We start from the raw sequence: 26,098 nt of genomic DNA on the forward strand, positions 1-26,098 counted from the left end.
CTGTGTGTTTTTGCCATGTTGCTGCTTTCCATTTGTTTGAAAGGTTTATTACATCCACGTCCCGCAAGATGGTGAAACTACACAGTCCCAAGCAAATAAGTTATAAATATTAATTATTAATTAATATTTACCCTAGGGCTTTTCTACAAAAAATTTATAATTTAAAAGGTATTGAATAACATAAGAGATATATTATATATATATATATACTTTTGATACTATATAAATTGGATAATTTAAAAATACTATGAAAATAAATTATTATTATTATTATTATTATTATTATTATTATTATTATTAAAAGGAAAAGGTTAATTTTATTAAATTTTTAGGTTTATAAATTAAAATTTTATTTTTAAGTCTCTCAAAACATATGATAATATTAAATTTATTGAAATAAAATTATTAATTAAATACACTTCAATTTTAAAATATTACATTAAAATGAATTATTAATTACTTGAATAGTTATTTACTTAATACATTACATTTTGTTTTATTGGTTCAATAGATAGGTTATAATTTGAACCCTTCCATCCTTTGGAGATCTAAACACATGATATCCAAGTAAAAAAACCTTCTAATGAGACTATCAAACCGCAACTCAAGGCTCATACTGAATGTATAAAATATTAACAGGGTTGTTCGAATTGTTAAATATGTATAGAATATTGATTGACATGTAACATACTTTGGACCAATTGGTACTGATACAAGGGGAGCGTAGGCCAATACATCCGACATGTATTAGATTTTGAGGTCACTGATATGTATCAAAAATCTTATACGGATAACCCTACATAATATTGATACTATACACTATCATCTATTATAATTCTAAATATGAGATATTGTTTAAAACTATTTCAATCACTTGTTTGTTGTAGTAGTAAATAGATAAAAATTAATGGAATATAAAAATTTCCATTAAAAATAAACATAAAAATTATAATAGATTGGCCATAAAATAAAAAGGGTTACTTGGGTGTGAAAGAGAGTATCTTGGACCTATTATGTTTTGAAGTTTGTGACTAGTAGGTGGAGTCAAACCTAAACCCTAAACCCTAAACCTTAGATTCAGTTGAGTTAACTCTATTCTAACCATGGTGTCCTGATTCATACTTGAGACCCCATATGGGTATAAATTATACATAATATTAACATAATCACATAAATCAACATCAACATGAGATTTGACCTAAGTTAATACCCGAATTGCCCAAATTTTTGTTTCTAGGGTGGTCGAGTCCACACTAATAACCTATCCATCCCATTTGAAATCTAGGTCAACCTAGGCGAGACATGGGACTACTAGATAGGCTGAAAAACTTAGTTTTGACTTAGTTTGACTCAGAGGGAACTCTCAACTAGTAGTCAACAACAACAATGACAACGAAATATTGGGCAGGCATAATGTTTAACAATTTGATCTGAGCTTTAAAACTTTTTATAGCAGCATTATATTATGGTTTATGAATTAAAAATAATAATTTTAATTTGTGTACATGATAAGCCTCTAACATGAGTCTCACAATAAATTCACCTCATCCAAATCAATCCCTTATTGTATTCTTACTTGATTTTATACCACTTGGCGAAGTAAAATTGTGATTGCTTGAGCTTTTACCGTTAGTGGTGGCACTCTTTTGGGCTCTCATGTATAAACGGGTGGGTGTGCCCTTCTTTTCCCCTCTTTAATAATCAAGATAATACTATGACTTTAGTTCGAAGTTGTTTGATTTAATTATTTTTTAAAGATATTTAAGCAATATTATACATATGTTAGTTTTATTAAATAATAGATAGAATTAAATAAGAAGTAAAAGACACATAGTTGCCAAGTTGATTAAACCTTAAAATATTTTATATCAAATCATTTTTTTAATCCAAATAACTATCTAGATAAAACAAAAGTAAAATGAACTAAGTGGTTTTCTTGCTTTTTGTTTAAAAGAAATTGCAGTACACATTCCTATCCTAAGTTCGATATATTTTAGTGTTTTTCTTATATCTAAAGCTTATCAAGATACATTAAGGGTCTGTTTGGAACTTACAAAGAAGAAAAAGGAAAGAAAAGAAAATGGGAGAGAAAGTCATTTGATGTTGTTTAGTAGTAGAGAATCGTTGAAACTACATTTCTTTTCCATTTTCTCTCTCACGTTCCATGGGCATCCAAACAAGAAAAAAAAAAACCTATTTTCTTTTCTTTTTCTCTCCTCTTTTTGTGTTCCAAACAAAGCCTAAAGGATTAGTTGTTTTAATCGCTTGGAAATTGATTGTCGTTGACTACTAATCCATTAACTATTAATCATGATTTTCTCAAGACAGTTTCCTTCAATTAAAAAGAAAAAAAATTCAAAATATCTTCCTAGTATTAGTCTCAGAATTAATCCAATTCGATTCAATGGAGATGATCTATTGCCGGTGGCCAATAGGCAACATAGACCCACCCAATTCTCTCATAACACATGAACAATCTTCTTTTTGGGTCATTTTCTTATGTCAAATGCAAAATATTGAGATTTAATCTTGATTTCCCGATTCACCAAGTTGACCCATGACTTCAACTAGGTTAACTACAATTCAAAAGGAAGTAGGTTAGACTGACCTATGTTATTCTAGGTGAGTCACCCCAAAATTTGATTGCTTCTGAGACTCAAATAACCCAATTTGACTCATCAACCGGACCTATGTTTTCATGTGGCTGGGTCAGTTATGACATAAACATAACCAATGATCTTGTTATTCTCTTTGAGTCAAAAGAGAACCCAACATTTGTTCCTCTTCTCTCCCCCCTACTAAGGAATAAAAGGAAAGCTCCAAAGGCTTCTTTCAATGTCTACCACCACATTCTCTTCTTGTCGCAAACAAGGACAATGACAAAGAGAATGAATGGAAGAATGAAAAACCCATATAGTCCCATTCCATTGGACACACTTTCACGTAGATGACTATTATAAATGCCTTAGTAAAGAACCCATTTTCATTTTTTAAATAAAAATGAATGTTATGAAATTGATGAATTGTGTTTAGAATGATGGGTATGTTTTGATTCAAGGGTATTGCTATCTCAAAGACATGGTTTTAGTCTCTCACACCTCCACCTAGGGAGAGCCTTTTAATAGAAGCTTGTGAGGGCTGGCTTTAGTGAGTCTCAAAAGCTTGAGTAAATTGGTCCTATGAATGAGAACTAGGGTAAGGGAATCGAAATTGGTATCGTATTAGGACCCCTAAAATTTGATATGATATGCTAATATATTTCACATACCAATGTGCATTAGACTTGTGTCGATTGAGTAGATAATAAACAATATTAAAACATGATATAATTATATATCGAGTATTATATCGCCCCACTTACAATCTCTATTTATATTATTAATTACATGAGTCATATGAACGGGGCGGTTCAAAGAAGAAAAATCATTTTATTTGGATTTTTTCTAATTTGGCATAATTAATTGTATATCGATATTAGGTATTGTATCAATATCTATAAAATTTAATGTAATACATCGATATGTTTCGAATATCAATACCGTATTATTATTTATCTGTAGAATAAATAATAAAAATATATGAACAACTTGATACTTTTTATCAAATAATTTCTCCCATTTTGGCCTATTTTCTCCAAAGTATGCTAACATGGTTTGGTTGATTTAGTACAATTCAAAGGTGTCATATCTAAACCCTTAAAATCCAATACAATGTGTCAAAACATTACACATACTTGTGTCATAATGGCATGTCTCACTAAAACAATGAATAAAAATATTAAAATTGACACAAATTTTTATCAAGGATTCTCCGAAAATCTTATATGTGACAATGTACTTTGTCCTTTTTTAAAAAACATTAAACTTAATTTTTTTTATAATTTAAACTATTTTAACATGTCAATGAAATAATAGTAAAAGGTGAAAAGATACAGCTGAGAAGAAGTTTCAAGCCCTTCTTAGAGCTAAATTTATGTATTTTATAATCCATTATCATAAAATAAGAAAATAATAAAACCATAACATGAAAAATACCATTCAAATAATGTTGTCAAGAAAGAATTAACTTGTAATTTATTCTATTTTATCTTCAGTTAGGTGGTGAAACGGTCCATGTAATCTAAATTAATTGAAAGATCATGTCTTAAGCGAACGAAACTAGCAGATTCCATAATTTTAACTTTAATTAACACGAATAATTTTAAGACTCGAGAAATTAATTAGATACTCCAATTTGTAGTTTTAATATACGTATGTATGTATGATGTATCTTTGTGACAATTATATGATTAAATTTGATTAAAAATAGAAGATATCTTGTCATTATCTTAGTCTAATTATCTCTAATTTTCTTTTAAAAACTATTTTTAGAATAAAATTTAATTAATTTTTAACTACAAATTGCACACTCTCCTTGGGATGCAAGTAAGCATGCTAATCTGTTCATACAAGTATAATCAGTAGTTATTAAATAAAAATAAATTTTAATTTATATAATAACATTAATTAATATAAAATATTTAAAAATATTATGTTGATGTCATAAAAATAATAGGTCCAACTGGACAATATTCCAGACCATAGTGATATCAGCCTTATGCTCACTAAGTACCATTCAATTGGATTTACATTAATTAGCATCATTCTCTCATGGCCTAATTAGGTCAACCAACTGCCTACTTTGGTCCCCCTTTTAATTAATTAGATGTGCCACTTCTCTGCCCCAATCAATACACAAGGCTCCAACAAAAAGGCCAAAACTGTGCCCTTAACTTTAAAAGACATGAGCCTACCATGTGCCCTCCTCTCCCATAAAAGTTTTTCAAAAATGGACAAAAGGTTACCCTTCAAAAAATTTCTTTCTCTAAAAGAAGGGCAACCCTTCAATTTTTTGAAAAATAGGCAAAAAGGGTACCCTCCAAAATTTGTCTCTATAAAAGAAAGGCAACCCCTAAATTGTTTGAAAAATGGGCAAAAAGGGTACCCTCCAAAAAATTTCACTCTAAAAGAAGTGCAGCCCCTCAATTGTTTAAAAAATGGGCAAAAAGGTACCCTTAAAAAATGTGCTCTTTCCAAGAAGAAGTGCCCTTTTTTAAAAGAAAAAATTTGAGCCATGGAGACCACACATTGCATCATTACTCATTAGTGTTGGCTTTTGTTAACTAATAAGTAATGGTTCATCATTCTTCTTACCAACGGGGGAGTGGGGTCCAAAAGATGAGGGGCATGGGCCCACATAATTGAGTTGCTTTATAGGGAAGCAAGGAAGCTACATGATTCATTGGTGGGTCCCACACAGAGGAGAGATGAGTCTTAAAAATCAAAGGTTGACAACTAACTATCCAATTAAATTCTAGTGTCAATATTCCTTCCTTTTTGCTTTAATTTTCTAACCCAATTTGACCCATTTCTAGAATATAGTTTCCCTTAGATAAATTTAGTGAACCCCAATTTAAATAACCTCAATTTATAGCATAATTTTTCGACTTGAACTCAAGAATCGACTCAGGCTCCCAAAATTCATGCATCAAGTCAAGCCAGTTCAATCGTTGAATCCACAGACCGAACTTGGGGCAAGTAAGAGAAAGAATGCCCTAATTTACTCTTTTTTTGTTATATTTATTATTTATAAATTTAAAATTTTAAAGTTGGATGTAATGAATCAAAATAAAATTATGATTTAAATAAATATCATGACATTTTCTTTAAATAAGTTTGGCTTGTAAAAGCTTGTCTCACAAATTTAAATAACACCCTCAGGTTAAAAAAAAATCTTTTATTTCATGGCTTACATTACCATTTTTTTTTTGATAATCCACTTATTTCTTACATTACCCAAATTAATTTTGATTATTATTTTAAAATATTTATTTTTTAATTCCATATCAAGTTCTATATTGTCATATAAAAACCCTTATGCATATTTAGAAATAAAAAATATAATAAAAAAATTCTCACTAATTATAAGTTTCAAAAGTCAAAGTCTCCTAAACTAAAATAAAAAAATAACCTAACATGGGATTCAACCTCATAAACTTCTCTGAGAGCAACTCAACCAGTAAGTGACCCATCTAATCAGATCATAATTTAATGCAAAACCCTAACTAACCCCCACAACTTCCAAGGAATATAAACCTGTTTCAAATTAATTTAATCACTTCATACATCATTAATTGAAATTCACTTGAACCTTAGTGGTTGTTTTTTATGACTTTGCCTGGCTGCCACCCTCATGTCTACCATTTTAATAAGCTTGAGACAGTTGTTACTGCTCACCTCTCTAGGATCCTCCTCTCACTTCTTGTGAAGAGTAGAGAAACCCAAAAGGGGGTTTAATTTTGGGTAAGTGTGATTGGATACTAATATTATAGTAGGAATATATTTTTTCCTAAACCCACTAAGACAAAATAAAAGATATCTTAAAGTTGTTGACATGTTGTCCCCCATGTGTGTTTTAGACTCTCTAATGTCGAGTATGGGGACGTGGACGAAGAAGAAGAAGAAAGAAAAGAAGAAGAAAGTAAGTTATAATTTAAAAAGAGCAATAGTCAAGCCAGGGTTAGGGTATCGGTTTTTTTATACATATCGGTTATTTTAAAATTTAATATATAACCCATTATATCAGTCGATACATGTCTACTACTACACAATATATATTAACGATCTCTTTGTCCCAAAGACATGTTGTTAAATTTTGAGGGTTTTAAAGTACGGCGATCTTATGATAAATGACATGATCTGGGTTGTTTGTATCGCTTATACGAATTGCATATCTAATAATATATATATATATATATATATATTTTTTTTTAGGTGGGCAATACTATATTAACATAATTATGTATTGGATTTTAATATTTTTGTTATCTATTTTACTTGGTACATTTGTACCTTATTTGAATTTTAAGGGTCCTCTATCCCCATACAAAAGCAAATTTGATATGGGCACAAGTAAAAATGTCAAGTCCTCTTTCCTGGTGTGAGGTATTGGGAAAAAAAAGGAATACAATTATGGAATAATTTAGGTTGATGACAAGTTTGTAATTAGTCCATGTTAGCCACTATATTAACTGTGCATTTTTTACTTTCTGGAGAATAATTATTTGCTTAGGTGATTAATTGATTGTAAAATTGACATTTTACAATTTCTCATGTGAATTTGACCATTTTTTTAGTTTTTATAAAAATATTTTTTTGTGAATTAATATGAACTATAGATATTGCTATTAGATATAGACATGAGCCAAATACCAAATTTCCCTAAAACTAGTTAGCTCAAATACAAGCAAACCTTGGGAGGGTACATAGTACATATTTACATTTATTTAGACCTACCAAATTAAATAATAACATACTAATATATCAAACAATTTGTACCATAGTACACACAGTTAAACTCACAAAAAAATATTGCCTTCAACCATTGAATAATTCTACTTATAATTTTCTAATTACGATTCTAACTAGGATGGAATTATCCGACTGTTGAAGGCAATATTTTTCTAATTCTAAAAATTCTAATTTCAAACACAGTGGTTTCCCTTGCTTCGATCGTATTTCCAATGCTAGAATCCTATTGCCAGAATCAATTTTTCTCCAAAATACCAAATATTATGCCTTCCAAATCATAAATTCTTGGGTATATTTTGCCTCATTTATTTTTTTATATTTAAAAAATAAACATATAAAAAAGAAGCAACCCAAACCCACTACACAACCTTTGGTAATATTGACATGTAATAATAAAATTATGGAGGTCAAGTTTATTTTTTTTTCATTGATAATAGTGACATGTCTTTACCAATGCTAGTGTTGAAATTATGAAGGTGAGTAGTAATTAAAGCTAAAAATATGAGAAAACCAATTATAAGTGTGAGTTTAATTATCAGTTTCAATGCTTCCAATTCAAGAAATTGCTTTGTAATCTCAAAATGAGATATGTATCGGCCCAAAACAGATACATATTAGATATTGGCTAATACAAATTGAATACCGACACTCTTTTTATCGATCATTACAAGTTAATATGGAGGGAGTGTATCGACCCATATACCCAATATGTATCGGATTTTGAGGTCTCCAATTTCACTAGAGTGTTGAAGTATGTAGTGTATAGCTCACACTTAAAAGGTATTGAAAAAGTCATTGACCCTTTTATTTTTGCTTATTGTTAATGAATGTTTAGGAGGATTGGGTTTGGAGCTTTGACTCAAGGGATTACATTTTACTCTCTAAGAAAGCACATTTATATGTGTTTTGTGGGGGCCATATTGAGAACCAACTATTTAATATATAATTTTTTAAAGTAAATTATTTTTTATATAATAATAAATTCGGTTAAGTAAATTATATTATATAACAAACATAATTTTTTATATTTAAAATAATTCACGTAAATACTTTTTTTAATTTGCCAAATATGCCATTATTCAATTTGGCCAACCTAAGCTACACTTGAATTTATGTTTTATAAAATGATAATATTGAGATAATAAAAATTTTAAATAAATATTAATAAATATATTTTTAATTAATTAATTTAAATTTAACATCTAAATTAATAATTATTTCCCTTAATTTTGGTAGACTAAGACCGTAAATCACCAACACTCATTCTTTTATTAAATAGTAAATATTATAAGAAATGACAAAATTTGAAAAATCCTTCTGTCGGACCCACAGTGAAACGAACGGCTCTGATCCAATCAAGTCCCTAACGATAAGAGAATATATCACTTTTCCACCATTGTGCTCCCTCGCTCGAAGTGACAAGCCAGAGCCAGTAAAGTATCGAATACCGCGGTACGTATCCAAGGGTATTATCGTAATTAACTCCAACGCCCTGCCCCTTTGCCTCCGTCAGACGCTAGGGCAGATTTGCAGAAATCAGGAAAAAAAAAACACAGACCAGCCAACAACCACCAAATCCGATTCCTCCTCCTTTCTCTTGCTTCCTTATAACGCTTCTCATTCTTCCTCTCCTTCTCTTTCCTCCCTTTCTTTACCCACTCTTCCTCGCTGCTTCGCCTTCTCTTTCACCTTCTTTCCACTTCTTTCGACTACATTTCTTCATGATAAAGAACTACTTCAGTGCAGCAGCTCCCCGGGTCTAGGAGGCAGCGACTTTTGAGGGGAACCTGAGAAGAAGTTTCTTGATTCGACTCTTTTGAGTGGCTCTGCTGTTCCGCAATGTGCTGGTTGTATTTTAGGGCTCAATTTGCGTGCTGAGGGACGGCGGAGGGGAATGCGTGTGGTTGTATGTGGTGCTGGAATTTGGAGGTTCAAGGAGTGAGCCGGCATTGGCGTTATTTGGTGCGGTGTGCTTCTGGTTTGAAGCGATCTGGTGGTTGGAAGCTGTAAGGGCGAGAAGAGGTGAGAGAAAGCTGTACTGGCTGTGATTTTTTTTTAAAAATTTTTTTGCAGGTCATGTTTCTGGACTTGCTGTAAGAAGTTCACCTTATTTTTGTGAGAGAGAAGTTTTGGGAGACTGTTTAGGTATTCCCTCTGCGTTTCTTTTAGAGAGAGAGGGAGAGAGAGGGAGAGAGAAATTTTGGGAGAATGCTTAGGTACTCTCTGACGTGCGCTTCTTTTAGAGGAAGAAAAAGGAATTTGAATGAAAATGCCGGCAACATTGCGTTGATTTTCGGCATTTTGATGCGGAGTTAGTTTTTTGTTATTCTTTCGTTTGCAATTTTTGGTGATTCTGTTTTGCATCTCATTGTTTCTTCTCAACGTATGTTCGCTTTCAGCTGTTTCTTCCACTGCTCTGTGCACAAATGCTTTTCTGTCTTTCTCATTTGGTTGTACCTCGTCCGCTCTTTCACTGTGAGACTGGCTGAAGTTGGCGTTGTTTCGAAATTGCAGGCGTTTGATTAGCCTGCAGAACTCCAATGGCAGATGTCGGGCTGCAGACGACAACTCACCCGCCAATTGTCATTGAAAAGATCAGATCTGTGAGCTGTAGTTCGAATCAGGTAAGATCGACAATTCCAAACCGAAACCGTCGAGTTTTTTCCTTATTCTTTTCTTTTGGAAGGTAATAACAGTAGGCGGCCTCTCCTTTCAGAACTGCTGCGAGGTGGTGGTTCTTCATCTCTGAAGCCATGAACTACCGGAAAAGAGCTGTTAATTCTCCCGCCCCCGGTACGTTTTTCGCTAATCGGCTACCGGATTCCTGCGTTTTTAACTGACTAGAGTTATGGTTTCTTAGCTGAATTTGTTCTTCAACCTGCTTGATCTTTCACATTTTCTGCTAAGATTTCGCCTTTTCAACGGTGCTTTAGAGTAATTAAACTCTCTTTCAGTCTTTATTGATGCACCCTTTGATTATTCAATGTGGGTGTGCGCTGTCCTTACCTTGCGTGCTCCGACGATGTCGTTTTCTCTGAACGCATTTATTCTGCTCGGTCCTGGAGAGGATCAGGTAATAATTCTGGGTGGTGGATAACATGCGCCAGAGTGTAGTTTCAGTTTTCCAGTTTCCACCTCTTCCCGGTCCTGCTATACTTCTGGATGGCGGCTAACGTGCGCCTTATCGAAATTCAGATTTTTGAGTTTCGAACTCTGGAAGTGGAACTTTCCGGTAGTTTGAGAACGATTCCTCTGGTTGTCGGCTAACGTGTACCACAGCGATATTTCGATTTTTGAGTTTCTAACGCTGTGCAGTGAACTTCCGGTCTGAATGCGGCTAACGTGTGTTGCGAAGCGATGCTTCAGTTTTCGAGTTTCCTACTCTGCTCAATGAACTCCGATGTGGGTGTCGGCTAACGTGCGCCTGGGAGAAGTTTCAGTTTTCGAGTTCTTTCCCTTCTCTGCTCGGTGAACTTTCCGGTAGTCTGATAATGATTCCTCTGGGTGGTTGCTAAAGCGCGCCCAAGTGAAGTTTCATTTTCGAGTTTCCAATGCTGCTCGGTCCCGCAGAGCGACTGCTGACCTCCGATATGGGTGTCGGCTAACGTGCGCCTGGAAGAAGTTCAGTTTTCGAGTTCTTCCCAACTCTGCTCAATGAACTTTCCGGTAGTCAAATAATGATTCCTCTGGGTGGTGGCTAAAGTGCGCCCAAGCGAAGTTTCATTTTCGAGTTTTCAATGCCTGCTCGGTCCCGGAGAGTGACTGAACTCGCCCAGCGAATGGTGCCTGTGGGTGGTGGTGAACGTGCGGTAGCGTCAAGTTTTACTTTTGGACTTTTCAACGGCTTGGTTCGTGCCTACCCAAAAAAAGAAAACAAAAAGAAAAATTACTTTGTTTGGCTGCTGTAGCCTCTCGGTCTGATCGCCAGGAGAAATTCAGGTTGGCCTTAACTTCTTTAATTCAGAGGTTCAGTCTAACATGTGCCGCCAGGTTGGCGTCTCCTGGCTTCTTCTCTCCGGGCCTCGTGTCTGAGCTGGCACGGACCGTTAATTGAGCTTCGTCGGTCCTGTGTACCGTCCCATTACCGTCTCTAAGCCCGTGCTTTTACAATCAATGGCTTAGGGACAATGTTAGTACAACCAAATTAAGGTTACTATCTTGGCGATATTTCGAATTTTTTACCGTTTCAGTCTTATCTTCTGGGCTAATCTTGAGGGTTCAAGGGCATTCGTCTATTTATTTGGTGAGCCCTCACCTCCATGGATGGTCTGAAAAATGAGATTGGACGGGCGATTTCCCTTAATCTTAATCTTAATCTTCTAGTTTGCCGATAGGAATCTTCTTCGGTGACATTCACAGCCAGAACGTGCAGAAAGGTGTCAAACTTCTATCAAGCTACTCTCCAAGAGTAAGTAACCAGTGTCAACCCATGTCATGTTTTGTTCTCTCTTTTCTGGTTCTTGTGTCTAAGTATTCGAGAGTTTGTTGATGTGGTGCTGCTCTCCCCTGCAAGAACTGTTTGCGGGATGGGTGCTTTTTTACTTTTATGACAGGAGGCTGCTCCGTTACCTGACAGAAAAGCAGTCGTTTGAAATTTAAAAAAAAAAAAAAAGAGAGAAAGAAGAAAAGCAGCAGAAGCTGCTTTTTTCTTTGAAAGGCTTTTGGTCAATTTTATTCTTTGAAAAAATATACAAACTATAAAATGGGTTTCCTTTAGGGTATAGAATAAATGAGCTGCTTTTTTCTTTGGAGTTGTCTACTTAAAAATGGCGCACCGAGATCCAAGACGATCTTCTTTTGGTGAACCGACGAGGGTGTTACTGTTATCTCGTTTGGGCAATTACAGTAGAAACGATTGGAATTGAGTTTAAATACTGCAAAATTTTACCTTTTTCTAAACTAGTAAAGAGAAACTAGGTGTTCTGATAATGCAAAGTTCAACTCTTGGTGCAGTTTTACGGATTTCAGAATGTCTGGAAAGCTATTTTTTTTTGCTTAACTTATAATATTGTTGTTAAAATTGAATTCGACTAACCTGTTTGCCGCCTCTTTCTTTTAATGTTTTTTTGTAAAGACAATAGGTGTGTTTGCTGTGCTGGTAAGTTCTGTAATAAATCTAGCAATGTCGTCCTTCTCATTCTTTTAATGGTTTGATATTATTTTCAGGAGCCGATCGACAGTTTCCTCGATCTCTCTGTCACAGGCACATGAAACCGCTCGAGCTCAAATCGCCCTCGTGTCTTCTTTTCCTTCTTTGGATATCCGTCCTTCCTCTCGCTTTTGCTGACTTGAATTCAGATAAACAAGCTCTCCTTGACTTTGCAGCAAGAGTTCCCCATGGAAGAAAGCTGAATTGGAACCCAGCGACTCTCGTCTGCTTTCCACCCTGGGTTGGTGTAACGTGTGACCAGAATCAAACTCATGTTACTGCTCTTCGTCTTCCTGGGGTGGGCCTGTCTGGTCCTATCCCGCCGGGCACCCTTGGACGCCTGGATGGTCTTCAAATTCTTAGCCTTCGATCCAACGGTCTTAGTGGTGGTCTCCCTTCTGATATACTTACTCATCCTTCCCTCCGCTACCTCTTCCTTCAGCATAACAATTTATCTGGAGACCTACCGACTTCATTCCCCTCTGACCTCGTTCTCCTTGATCTCTCTGTCAACTCCTTCACAGGAAACATCCCACCAACCATTCAAAACCTAACACAACTGACTGGACTAAACCTCCAGAACAACTCTATTTCAGGTCCCATCCCAAATCTTAATCTTCCCAGGTTGAGACGGCTGAATCTCAGCTATAATAACCTCAATGGTACAGTACCACTAGGCCTCCAGAAATTCCCTAAATCTTCTTTTGCAGGTAATTCTCTCTTATGTGGCCTACCCATTAGCTCATGCTCGCCATTTATTCCTTCTTCTCCAGCCCCTCCAACCTTCTCCCCTCCTATCCAGCGAAAGAACTCCAGTAAGAAGCTCAGTAATGGGGCTGTAATTGCCATTGCAGTTGGTGGAGCCGTATTGATCTCTTTGTTAGCCTTAATCCTCTTGCTTTGTTGTTTGAAGAAGAAAAAGAGTGATAGAGGTGGAGTTTTGAAGGGAAAGGGTTCTATTGGGGGGAGGGGTGACAAGCCGAGAGAGGACTATGGTAGTGGTGTCCAGGACGCTGAAAAGAACAAGCTAGTTTTCTTTGAAGGATGTTCTTACAATTTTGACTTAGAAGATCTGCTGAGGGCTTCTGCCGAAGTCCTTGGGAAGGGCAGTTATGGGACTGCCTACAAGGCAGTCTTAGAGGAGGGGACTACAGTGGTGGTGAAGAGACTGAAGGAGGTGGTGGTGGGGAAAAGAGAGTTTGAGCAACAGATGGAGGTGGTGGGGAGAGTGGGTCAGCATTCAAATGTTGTACCACTTAGGGCTTATTACTACTCCAAGGATGAGAAGCTCCTAGTCTATGACTATGTATCAGCTGGCAACTTGTCTGCTCTCGTACATGGTATGCAGTCTATGCTTACATCTGTTTTCATTCATTCCGAGCCATTTTGAATAAGGCAGGATCAGAAATGAACACTTGGGAACTGCACCTTATTGGATGTCTTATAAAAACATCAAATGCTATTGATACAACTACACCCAGTCCGCTGGAACTCAAAAAAGATGACAATGTGAATTCTGAAAATAGAATGCTTCAAAGAGTTAAAGGACAAGAGTAGTTGTCGAGTTTCTGTTTGTTCTAGCTCATCATGTTCCATATTTTGTTACTTGATTCAGTCTTTCAATTAGATAACAGAATAGTTGGCTCTGTCTCAAAGCATATAACCATCTTGGCAAATTCTTTGAACAGGTAACAGAGGTCCTGGAAGAACTCCATTGGACTGGGATTCCAGAGTTAAAATCGCCCTTGGAGCTGCCCGAGGTCTCGCACACATCCACTCTGAGGCAGGCCCCAAAGTTGCCCACGGGAACATCAAATCGTCCAACATCCTCCTCACTCCTGAGCTTGATGGTAGTATCTCTGACTTTGGCCTCACACCTCTCATGAACTATCCCACTACACCTCCACGAGCTGCAGGTTACCGAGCACCCGAAGTCATTGAGACACGGAAACCCTCTCAAAAGTCGGATGTATACAGCTTCGGTGTCCTCCTCCTTGAGATGCTAACAGGCAAAGCTCCATTACAGTCTCCGGGTCATGACGAAATTGTAGATCTTCCCAGGTGGGTCCAATCTGTTGTTCGTGAAGAATGGACAGCCGAGGTGTTTGACGTGGAGCTGATGAGGTACCAAAACATCGAAGAAGAGATGGTTCAGATGCTTCAGATTGCCATGGCCTGTGTAGCTAAAGTAGCTGACCTACGGCCTAAAATGGATGAGGTTGTTCGAATGATTGAAGAAATCCGGCAATCAGAATCTGAAAACAGGCCTTCTTCAGAAGACAAGTCCAAGGATTCAAACGCACAGACCCCATGAGTGCAGAGAAGCATCACATTGACAGATTCCTTGCCACTGCCTCAGGAAAATCAGTTTGATCAGTGGCCTTTGATTGTTCACACACATGCATGCAGAGCTCTGGGGAGAGCTTTTGCATGCATGGTTGTTATTATTATCAGTTTTTTTAGGTCGTGCATTCTCCATCAGGTTATGATTTGGTTACAAAACAACGGTGGTTGTTTTGTTTCTTCTTTTAGCATTTTCGGTTTGTTTGATTTATGATTTCTTCAATCGTAAATAGTCAGTTATGCAGGTGGAGACCTATTTCTCTTGCCTTTCTGTTTTTCTTCTCTTATTTCACAAAACAAAAAACACAGCAATCTATTGAAATTTCAGAGCACAAATCAAGTCTAAAATAGACGAGAAATATCTCTTAATACGACGTTGAGCAGAGAGCAGTTACTGCTCTTCTCCTCCCATTCCCCCTCTTGCAGAACTAATTAATCTGCTTTCTGCTCTCATATTAAGAGAAGAGGAATGCCCATTGGCCACCATTGTTGTCCACTTTCTAAGTTGCTATTTATCCCATCTTTAGGTGAGCTGTTTACTTCAGTTTGCACTCATCAGTAGCTGCAATTTCCAACACCTGTAACAAGTACTGCACACCTTCTAAAGCAAATAGTTCCCTGCTCATGGTTTCTATCGTTTAATTTTTTAAAGAAAGAGCTTCGAGAAAAACCTTTTCACATAATTACCAGTGCTCTTCAAACTTTACTAGTTAAAGAGTTTGTGAGATAGAAGACAAAAAGGAGTTCACTGCATCAAAAAATGGCTGCATCAGGCATTAACGGAAAATTATAATATTTAGTAAATCAATAACACAAGTCCATGTACTACTTTTCATAAAGTCAAGTACATCCAAATCTGTAACCTACCCTTGTAAAACTCTGGTATGACATTTCAAGTATCTACTGGCAAGTAAACAGTTCAAATTAGTGAACAAAAATGAACAAACAATGGAGAAAAAGAAGATAATAATGGTATAACAAGATATTTGAAAAAAGAAATCACACACTTCTCAATAAGAAGCGATGATGGAATATCCGTCTACCTGAATCGAGTTCCCCCATTGTCAGTAACCAAACTTTCTCAGCGCTGCCAATCAGTGGCAAGAATTCAAGTTTGTGAATGGTTTTCAACCAAATCAGAACCACTAACATACTTAGCAAAAAAGGACAGGAGACGAAATGGGGCTCCAATCAGTGGTGCATCAGAGAATGGAACAGCACCTGGGTGGTTGATTTCAGTTGTCTGCAAATTAACCTCTTTGATCTCTTGAATTTCATCTTCCTGAAGCGGGACAGACACTATCTCACCAATCCCTCCACTCTGATGTGATTCTAGTGATAGTTCGTCTAATTGGCCTCCAGGTTCTGTAGTGGATGGCACATCTTGCACTCTAAAGATCTCAGGTAAGGTTCCGGCTTCCACAGTGAATGGCACATTGGGCTGACCTGTGATCTCATGTATGGTTTGCATAGCGGGTAAAGATTCTTTATTTCCACTGTTTTCCAGCAAAGAATCTTGAAGGTTGTTAGTGGGAGTTCCCCCATTAACCATGGTAGGGTTAAATTTGACGACTGAGGAATCTGCAGCGGGTTCTGTTTTCCGTTCCAGCTCAATGTAAAGTTCATTTACCTTCAATAGCACATGCAAACTGCATTAAAAATCCTAAAACACCTATTGATAAAATTGCAACTACATGTTATCCACTGAATAGCATGAAAAGATACATATGAATTTAAGCAATTCAGCACATTAACGAAAATAACATTCATCTTATCCACTCTTAAATGTACTGATAGTGGACAACAGGTTTTATATAATCAGCAACCTTAGTTCATGCCTATGTAAGACTGAAAGGTGCCTAGAAAGCTGAACATTTTACTTGAGCCCATTCTTGCCAAGCCTTTTTTATGTTGAAATTATGAGTGAAATTAGCCTGAACATGATATTTAATACAAGCTGCTCTGTGTTCCATTTAATAAACAGTAAAGGGTTTTTTATTGAGAAAGAGTTCCGTGTATTAAATATGTTGGATTTGCTTCTCTATGGTTATGAAAGAAAAAACATGTGTTTTCTTATGGATCAGCTAAAGGTAAATTGACATATTCAACCCCAACATAGTGGGATAGGTCCATGATAATGATGATGATGATGATATTGAAAATACTATTTCAGTGCATTCTCTTACGTAATGAGCAGGAGTAAGGTGTCCACCAACGTCCGGCAGAGCTGACTACCAAACAGCATTAAGCCCAAAAAGGTTCATCATCAGTCAACAACCATAGCTCCCTAAAATTATATTATAGATTGCATCTTTAGTAGTCCAACCCGAGGGGCAAAGAGTATACAGCTTCCCCACTAAGGTCTTTTCATAATATAGCATACTACAATGAACTGAGCTGGACACGAAATACTAAATGACTGAGTTTGAGATGGCTTCTTAATCAAGTGAGAGCATGTAGTTGACTGAGGTTGAAGGTAACTCTTCTCACAGCACTGACTCTTTTTTTTCAGAGAAAGACAAGGCAGAAATCTGGACTTTTTTTCTATGCATAATGAAAATAGAATATATATTAAGAGAAGGAGAGCATAAGAGGACCCTCAAGGTGTCAGGAATTACATAAAGGATGGACGAAGTTTAGTCAACTTTTACAGCAGAAGATAATTAATGGAATAGATTATGGTAAAACTCAAAAGGGGTTCCCAGGAATCTCAGTTATTACCTTTTCAACAAGATCAGCATTTTCAATAACCAGTTTATCCACTAGTGCACGGGTAGACTCCATCAAGCAACTAGGATCTCCATCTTCAGACAGCTCCTGCAGCATTTAATCCCTGATGATTATAAAGGTAATCATTGATGAAAAACTATAAACAACTCAACAAATCAGAGTTTGCCTCAGTTTTACTTTTTCTAAGCAAATATATAATTTAATAGGCATCATAACTCCACCAGTTAATAACTTTTTTTGTCAGTTCCAGCCCTAGGAAAGGAGGAGAATTACATCAGGTCGACAGCCAGTATAAAGCCTAGGGCAAAACTTCAAAATGTATCTGAACCTAGTATTGTTTAAGCCTCTAAAAGAGAGCTAACAAACAATAGAGAAGAATCAAGAGAGCTGGCATAGCCAAATCCAGATACATGGTATAAGCAAACTATTCCACTTCAAGTTATAAACAAAAACCAAATATGGAAAGGCAGATACTTTCAGAAAATTTAAGCATAAAATGACCGTTTCATTGGGCACTTTGAAGTTCAAGTATGACCAGGAACTATCATTCAAAAAAAAAAAAGTATGGCTAGGAATTGCTGCAATACAGTAGTTATAGTTTTCTGTGCTTGAAAAAAAATAGTCAAAATGATTTGAGAATATGTTTCTTTGCAGTTAACTTCTCATCATTGAAGATAAAACTTATGACATTTGTCATTCCCACAAGCATTAAATCAACTACTCCAATCCAAATCTCAAAAGAAAATTCTAGAGATTGTAGTATGCTAATGATTCTCAAGAATCTAAAATATGCCAACAGTAATATATGATTGACCAGCAGCTCAGCTGGCACAGTTTCTATAAGAATATCTGCTTTCAAATTAATTTCCAACATGCAAAATTGGCTAAAATGCAGAAAAGAATTAGCAAAGAAGAAAGAGAATTTTCATAACGCAGTAGGTATCATTGCTTCAGGAAACATGATATATGGTTGGAAATGGCACAAATTGTAATATTTCCAGGCAATAACAGGAGGTGGTCCTAACCTGCAAAAGAGGCAGAAGTAGCACTCAGCTGAAGTGTTCCAAGAAATCACAATAAGTCTAAAACATGATGGAAAAGGTTTGACAACGTTTAAGTTCTCATGTTAATTATCAGAACATGATTTCTGGTTGGGAATACATTTTGGCACAAAAATCCAAAAACATATCCAGGATATCAATAAGATGTGAGACAAACTCACATAAAACATCTTTTGAAATTGACTGTAGTTTCATAAAAATGTAGGGTAACATCACCAGAAACATAAACCATGTTTAAACATGTATATTCTAGAGAGGAACACATGCCAAAGAAAACAGGGTAGAACTCTTCCATTTTATAAGTATTTATCGTACAATTCCTCTCCCCTAACATTCAATATACTATAAATTTAACATTCAAACAGAAAATACAAATCTATTTTATAGCTATTGCAGGATTTGTTTTTGGGATGTGTTTCTCATTTCCATTTGGCAATCACTCTTCACGTTTCTGAGTCATGAAACACTTACCCTTTTAACCAATCCTGAGGAATCAGAACAAGAGGATTCTCTCTGAAGGTGCTGAATCCTTGATTTTAGAATAGAAATGTTTTCCACCAGCTGCTGGTTTTCTTGCACTAAACCATTTTTCAATTCATCCAACTCCTTCACCTGCCAAGCTTTGTTATTTAATATTCAATATCAGAAACATTGACAACATTGACAGCTTAACATAAACTGATTGGAGACGGAACAAACATGAGAGAAACCAAAAATTCTCTTTTTAGAAAGTGAAAAAATACATGAAAATCATCCATGCATCTCCTCCTAAAAGAAAACAGTTAGATGGACAGAAAGGAAAAAATATCATTAGGCATAGATAACAACACTGAAGATGGTCAAATCAATAATGACAATGATATAACAGAGACTTTACCGGTGACTTTTTCTTTTTTTTCTGGGAGAATAACTAACAGCATGTTGTGTGATTGGAGCAAGAGGTGAAGTTACACACAACAGCTGTTAAACAAATCAGGTTTAAAAGGGTGGAACGTTAGGAACTGAAGCAGCAGAGCTTATAGAAGACACAAAAGCAGAGATGAGAACGTTGAAAGACATGATAAAACTAGGTAAGACCAAATTAAAAATACATAAAATATACTTAGGAGTAGCACAATTGGAAGATATTAAGAGAGCGGTTTCAAACAGGTTGGACCTCTTCAAAGGAGACCTAGTAATATATTAGTGATGAGAATCTTCCAAAAAAATAGAGGATGACCAAGATATAGAGGGAAACCAAACTGACAATGATTGTAATGGGATGGAAAGACTTGAAGAAGGGAAACTAAATGAGGTTAGCAAAGGTCAGAACAGAATATAAAGAAAATGCATGACAGTGATCCCAACATGACTACTGTTATCCATGAGGGTTATGACTGCAATTTATCACTAGTGAGCTGTTTGGTTATGTGTTTTATTCAGAAAAAAACTCTCAACGATAGTCAATAGTAAATGGACCAGATTGTTGTTCAATAGAAACCGATTTATATGTAACCTAAAAATTATACAACAATAACTGTTTTGACAGAAGTCAATAACGTCAACAGTACAGAGAGAATAAGAAACCTGAGTCTGGAGTCCCACATTAATGGCAGTCAATCTTGCAATTGTTTCTCGTGTTGAACTCTGTAAGATGAAAATAGTATCAACATGACAAAGATAAATACAAGGACATAAATATGGATTTTCAGGTAGCACCATTCATTCACAACAAAACAATAAGAACCGGTAACCATCTGGTCCTGGTTCTTTTCAACCAGGTAGCACCCCTTTCAACCAGTTTCATGAAGTGGTTGAAATGTATGACATCACAAATAAAACCGATCAGTTGAGATTACATACTATTCATTAATACCTATGAAAAAGAGTAAATAAAATAAACTAAACAATATGCCAAGTATAAGAGAAAGATGAAATACAATGCACATTCTGGATTTGACACGTTATTTTTAGTTTTCTTGCTAAAAACCAGTTCAGATAATCTGGTTGGGTCAGATCTTTCAAAAATAGATATAAGAGTGAATCAAGCATTTGGCAAGCACAGAATATTCTTACTTGTGTAACCATTCTTTTGTTGCCTAACCATGTAGTTCCAGAACAGGATAGTGAACTAAATTGAAACAGGAAAAGGAAATCTAAAAGAAGGTTTCGCTTACAAGAAGACATTGATATGAATAAACCAAATGACTAAATCATGAAATGATCATAGAAAGAGCAGGCCAAAATATCATCAGGTTTCATTCTCGAAACATGTTGCAACTGTCTAGACCTTTTCCACGCACAATGAATGACTCCCTATATAAAGAATCCATTGCACCAAACACTACCTAAGATATGTCTTCTGACGTAAGTAAAACTAACCTAACCAAAAAGTCTAATCCCCTCTCAAATAGCTTTACAATAATAACTTTTATTCGAGCACCCTACAGACACGTAATCACACTCTAGAACAGAAAGCTGACTCAAACAAAACTCTACCAAGAGTCTCATGCAAGGGTACTTGCAACCCACACATAAGAATCTTTATGAATAGCCCAATAACCAAACATTGTTCTAAAATGACCAAATTGACATGGATGTAATGTGGTAAAAAAGATATTAAAAAAGGCTGCGTACGATATAAAAATGTTTCCACTTTCAGGATTCAGGAACTTTTATCTCTCATTCTGCTTCATTTTCTCCTCAATGGTGGCCTAAGTATATTTGGCACTCAATGCTCTTACATAGTCAAATTTTTGTACTTTTACTGGAAACTAGCATGCACCACAATACTGGACTAAGTTACCTCCTTCAGGATCAAACTCTCTAGTTCTGTTCGTAGCTGCTTGATTTGCTCAACCAAAATTGCCTGGAGATATTAAATTGGCTGCCTCAGCAATATAATCAATTCTCTCCTAAGAAAGCCTAAACTGATAATAAGAAAAACAATGCTTTAAATAAGCTTGCATGCAGAAGAAAAGATGCACACATAGAATGTCAACATTAAAGCCAATATAAAGTTGTAGATAGATTTTCTGAACCCAGAGTTGAAGGCAAACAGAGTCAGAAGCTGACTTTTACTATTCAACAATGAAAAAATATTCAAATTAAAGAAAAAAAATACCTCCTTCTGGATCCAATAATCATTTTCAGTCAGCAAGAGTTCGACTTTTTCCTCCATGTTGGCCTGTAGAAGATCCGGTTAGTTAGGCAACCTTTGCAGAGAACTACCACCTAGAACTACGGTGTATTATTGACAAAAGAAGCAACACATAAACGCCATAGGCTAAATATGTAACACTTAACCAAATTAAGTGCATAGAACTCTTTCCTTCTTTTCTCATAGTTTAACGCAAAGTTCCATGTTTCCTTAACCCAAACTAGGCAATTTTAATCACCTTGTCACATTTTTCATATAAGAAACAAAATCACCTGACATAATACGAGTCATATTTACCTCCTTATGAACCAAGGAATCTTTATCATTCTGTAAATGTTTAATTTTCTCCTCTAAGCTTGCCTGGCATCAGCAGAACTATTTCAGTTTTTATATAACTAAATAAACTGTAACTTTAAACTATTTATTGATGATCAGGAACCAAGGTGCTCACCTCCTTTAAACTCCAAGAATTTTTATCCATTACCGCCTGCTTTATTTCTTCTTCCAATTGTTTCTGGAAACCATTTATAAAAATCAGTGCATAAGTAACAATCATCTTCTGGACAAAGGCAAACATGAAATTGAATTCAAATAAATTAGGCCTACCTCCCTCTGTAGCCAAGAATGTTTTTCAGCTTCTAAATGTCTAAAGTCTTCTTCTAGCATAACCTGAAGGGTAATGGATCAAAAAAATGAACAAGGCAAGATGGGAAACAGATATGTAATGAGAATAAAAAATAGCATGAAACAAATAAGTTTAATAATCGAGTTTCATCAGTTGAATGGACTTTGCTAACAAATGGCGACATTTCTCCATGTGAACTCTTGCCCACCAAGCAAAATGGAAATCTAGTACTTGCAAAATTAGGAAAAGTATCCTATCTTAAGTAAAAATGTTTCCACAACTTGCCAGCACTGTAAAGAAATAGGAATAACAAATCTGTAAAGAAAGAAGTTTGAGGGAGAAAGAAGAGGAGAAAGGTTGAGGGAATAAGAGGGGAAGAAGCAGTCTTGGCTGCATTGAAGTTCGTGCCAGAAAAACACGAATTCTCTCTTTTTTATTAAGGGTTTAAGTAATAATTAAAAAGGACATCACTTAGTTACAAAAACTCATCTAACTCCTACAATACAACTCTGTTTTGAATGAAACTTGAAAAATAAGAGTTGAATGTATTTATCTAACTAACAAACATCTGCTAAAGATGAATCAGAATATGTGAAATAACCACAATAACCCTGACCTGGTATTTTAACAAAATCATTACCTATCATTTTATGGCAGTACATAGCTTTCATATCCCCAGCAGTTAAGATGGCACAAAAAGAACTAACTCATATTGCATTCAATTCTTTGGGTCTTTGATATGTTATCATCATTGATGTTAGTAGGAAGCACAGCAAGAAATGATTACAAATCACCAACAAATATTTAGACTCAGAGCTGATTTTAAGGACACGTTGGCAACAAAAAGTGTCCGGACATTAGTAGTACAGTGTCACTGACAGTCTAAAAAGTTTGTCATTTTTAAGTAAGGGCATGTTAGAATCAAGTTCCGTATAACATATACGATCTAAGTTCCCGATACCTTATTGACAAGGAAAAAATTTAGTACAACGAATTCTGAGTTAATGCATACATTTTAAAATCACAATATTGCAAATATTTTTCAACTCAAAGTCTCCGTGAGAAATAGCATAAAGAAAAGTGTAAGCTGAGTATATATGATCTCTATATCATCTGAATCTAACATAAGGATCAGCAGAGTAATCCTAGTCCTTAAACAATTTTCAGCAATGCAGCAATAAATGTCAATCAATACAATGAATGTGATGCAAGTCCAAACACCTGTACGATAACTCTTAAAACTGTTCAACCAAATATCAGAGGAAGAATCATTCAAAAACCAAAAAGAAAAAAAACAGTTAGAGCATCGAACTTGATTCATGCGTAAAGGCCAAATATTTTCCTTCTTATCATCACTATATGAACCTTGGATGGTAGAAATTTGCATGCAATTAATAACGAAAACATCTCATGCAGACTCAATCTCTAATGGTCCAGTCTTGATAAAGCAGCAGTGAATCTGAACACCCAGTAACTTACATTTGAACACACACTTTTTGCTTCATCAATCTGATCTGATTTGGCATCTGGTTCTGATACGGCAGCATCCTGAGTGCAATGATTCTGCTCAAAGCCTATGTGATTTTGCTCCATAGCAGCTGTTTCTTCAGCAGTCACAGCATCATGTTGTGTCGGTTTACCTTGCTTATTTTTCTTCTTCTTGTTTTTCTTTTTCTTTCTCTCATCCTCCATACTGTCAAAATCCCGGACCTTAAGATTCACAATAATACGGATTTTACCTCCACAGCCGCTTTAGCTGAGTTGCCCCTGTCACTGTTGTACAATAATCTGTCACGTATAAAACATTTTCATTAACTAGGTTAAAAGAATCTTTAAATTAAAGCTAAGTAGATTCAGTTTGATGTCCCCGAACAACAAATATAATTATGATTCTAGTGATTCACATGGCATCATCAAATGATACAAAATGGCAACCCAATTCGAGGAATCTCTCACACAAATATTTAATTAGTTCAAATTTGTTTAGCATTCTTGGGACCGAGGACGAAATATTCTGCTCTAATACCCCAGTCCCAGTGTTCCATAGAATAAAGCATGCGGACGTATATGGAACAACCATAATAATAAAAAAGTGAAACGTGCTCAAAGAATTAACCGCCAAAACAAACAATCTGGACAAAGACCGGAAACTATAAAACACATCATAATTTACGCAACTTAACGCTGAAGCTTGTGTAAATGCCTCCATTCCCCACCAAGGGAGTAAAATTTATTTCAAACCATACCACGACTCAAACTCAACAATAACAAAACCTTTACCATCCATGATATTAATGAAAACCAGATCTAACACCTAATCAACAGTCACGCAATCAACACTCCTCAAGATTTGAATCTCATAAGGCCACGACTTCGGCAAACAGATTCACAAAATCCTCTCTCAAATACTAAAATGAAATTAAATAAATAAAAATTTAACGACGGTCACTTTTTTTAACCAATCAAAGAGTAAAACCGCTAAATAAGACGAGAAAACATACATTTACCTCCAAAGTAGAAGATTTCACAGATCAAGCACAGACTTTCAGCTTGTTTGCTCCGAGTTGCGAGGGAGAGACGCAGAAGGAGAATAGGAAATGAAAGAGAGTTGTTAAATAACAATAAAGAAACGACACTCGTACGCCACTCCACTCGTGCTTGTCACGTTATTTTCTAACCTCTGCAGCCGGAGACGGAGATGCTTCGGTTCTCATCTCTCATCTCTGCCATCAACGCAACGTTGATGACGATCCAAAATCCAATTTCTCAGACCAAGGTAGGCCCGTCATCAGGCGATTTTACCAGATTTTAATTTTAGCCATTTATTAAATGTAATTTATATTAAATAATAAATTTTACAATAATTGGATAATTTTACCGATTTATCCGGTTGAACGAAATTAAATAATACCTATTTTATACTTCTTTACCTGATTGTCAATTTTATACAAATATTATGATATAATTTAATATTTATATGAAAATAGACATAATATTTTATTTTGTAGATATTATAAATATGTTATAATGTATTTAATTTTATTTATTTTTTAAATTATCCTTTTACACTATTATTGGTAGCTCGATAAATAAACGGAATTAAATACTTTTAAAAAATAATTAATCGAATGAAATAGATATAAAATATCAAAATCTATTATCTGGGAAAAAACTTAAGGGGAGTATAGTGTTCTTTAAATTTTATAAAAATCGTTATTCTTTAAGAGTCGACTTTAATATAAAATTATAAGTTTCTTTTAAAGTACAAGTGGACTAACAAGAGTACTTAAATTACAAATTTTTAAAATATCATGAATCATTGTTATTTTTATTAATTTTATAAATTATTAAAGTATTTTTCGATATGTAGCGTAAAATCCCTTATTCAACTCATGCCCTATTATTTGTTACAAAAAATCTAGAGTCTTTGTATAAACCTGATCTTTAAATAAGATCCTAATTAGGTTCTTTCAAATTGATTTTTAAGTTAAAATTATTTTCTTGCTTCTTTATTTTATTTTAGTTTACTCGATGCTAAATATATTATAGAAATTTATTTTTTATTAAAATTATTATAAATAATAAAGATGGAAAGATTTAAAAAATTTAATTCTAAAAATTAAATATAATTTTTTTCCCGGATCATCTTTCTATATATTTTTATTTGTTACTCTTTATTAACAATAATATATATTGAAGCTT

General features: G+C 35.1%; 2 protein-coding genes across 8 annotated transcripts; one reads left to right on the forward strand and one right to left on the reverse strand.

The window, feature by feature from the left end:
* Positions 1 to 8,906: 8,906 nt before the first annotated feature.
* Positions 8,907 to 15,091, forward strand: LOC137965089 (probable inactive receptor kinase At5g58300). Of its 2 annotated transcripts, XM_068811491.1 has the most exons (5): positions 8,907 to 9,371; positions 9,864 to 9,973; positions 10,066 to 10,142; positions 12,516 to 13,838; positions 14,187 to 15,091. In XM_068811491.1, the coding sequence occupies exons 3-5, from the start codon at positions 10,103 to 10,105 to the stop codon at positions 14,810 to 14,812; spliced, it is 1,989 nt and encodes a 662-aa protein (XP_068667592.1). In that variant the 5' UTR covers positions 8,907 to 9,371; positions 9,864 to 9,973; positions 10,066 to 10,102; the 3' UTR covers positions 14,813 to 15,091. The 2 variants fall into 2 exon arrangements, with proteins under 2 accessions (XP_068667592.1, XP_068667593.1); XM_068811492.1 differs by lacking the exons at positions 8,907 to 9,371; positions 9,864 to 9,973 and adding an exon at positions 11,684 to 11,757 and having other exon boundaries at positions 10,076 to 10,142.
* Positions 15,092 to 15,638: 547 nt separating this feature from the next.
* LOC137966577 (E3 ubiquitin-protein ligase BRE1-like) lies at positions 15,639 to 25,110 on the reverse strand. 6 transcript variants are annotated; one of them, XM_068813249.1, is made up of 12 exons: positions 24,904 to 25,110; positions 23,876 to 24,169; positions 22,378 to 22,440; positions 22,223 to 22,285; positions 22,069 to 22,131; positions 21,736 to 21,798; positions 21,418 to 21,480; positions 20,199 to 20,258; positions 19,104 to 19,244; positions 17,563 to 17,658; positions 17,028 to 17,072; positions 15,639 to 16,471 (listed from the first exon to the last, which is right to left on the reverse strand). In XM_068813249.1, the coding sequence occupies exons 2-12, from the start codon at positions 24,086 to 24,088 to the stop codon at positions 15,950 to 15,952; spliced, it is 1,392 nt and encodes a 463-aa protein (XP_068669350.1). In that variant the 5' UTR covers positions 24,089 to 24,169; positions 24,904 to 25,110; the 3' UTR covers positions 15,639 to 15,949. The 6 variants fall into 6 exon arrangements, with proteins under 6 accessions (XP_068669350.1, XP_068669347.1, XP_068669352.1 ...); XM_068813246.1 differs by having other exon boundaries at positions 23,876 to 24,184; XM_068813251.1 differs by having other exon boundaries at positions 24,898 to 25,110.
* Between the last annotated feature and the right edge of the window lie 988 nt (positions 25,111 to 26,098).

The sequence above is a fragment of the Aristolochia californica genome, unplaced genomic scaffold (assembly GCF_029961685.1).
Source record: "Aristolochia californica isolate CCGP_79_NKW_82.1479 unplaced genomic scaffold, dmAriCali1.0.hap1 SCAF_5, whole genome shotgun sequence".
NCBI classification, from domain to species: domain Eukaryota; kingdom Viridiplantae; phylum Streptophyta; class Magnoliopsida; order Piperales; family Aristolochiaceae; genus Aristolochia; species Aristolochia californica.

What these genes read in the sequence shown, in the direction of transcription:
- LOC137966577 (XM_068813249.1), bottom strand. Translation starts at nt 24,088, where the DNA reads ATGGAGGATGAGAGAAAGAAAAAGAAAAACAAGAAGAAGAAAAATAAG. An exon ending in CCTCAGGATTGGTTAAAAGG is followed by an intron (nt 17,659 to 19,103) that starts GTAAGTGTTTCA and finishes TAAATGCTGCAG; the next exon opens with GAGCTGTCTGAAGATGGAGA. An exon ending in ATGCTGATCTTGTTGAAAAG is followed by an intron (nt 17,073 to 17,562) that starts GTAATAACTGAG and finishes GCTGTTTGGTAG; the next exon opens with TCAGCTCTGCCGGACGTTGG.
- LOC137965089 (XM_068811491.1), top strand. Translation starts at nt 10,103, where the DNA reads ATGAACTACCGGAAAAGAGCTGTTAATTCTCCCGCCCCCG. An exon ending in TGTTAATTCTCCCGCCCCCG is followed by an intron (nt 10,143 to 12,515) that starts GTACGTTTTTCG and finishes TATTATTTTCAG; the next exon opens with GAGCCGATCGACAGTTTCCT. An exon ending in CTTGTCTGCTCTCGTACATG is followed by an intron (nt 13,839 to 14,186) that starts GTATGCAGTCTA and finishes TTCTTTGAACAG; the next exon opens with GTAACAGAGGTCCTGGAAGA.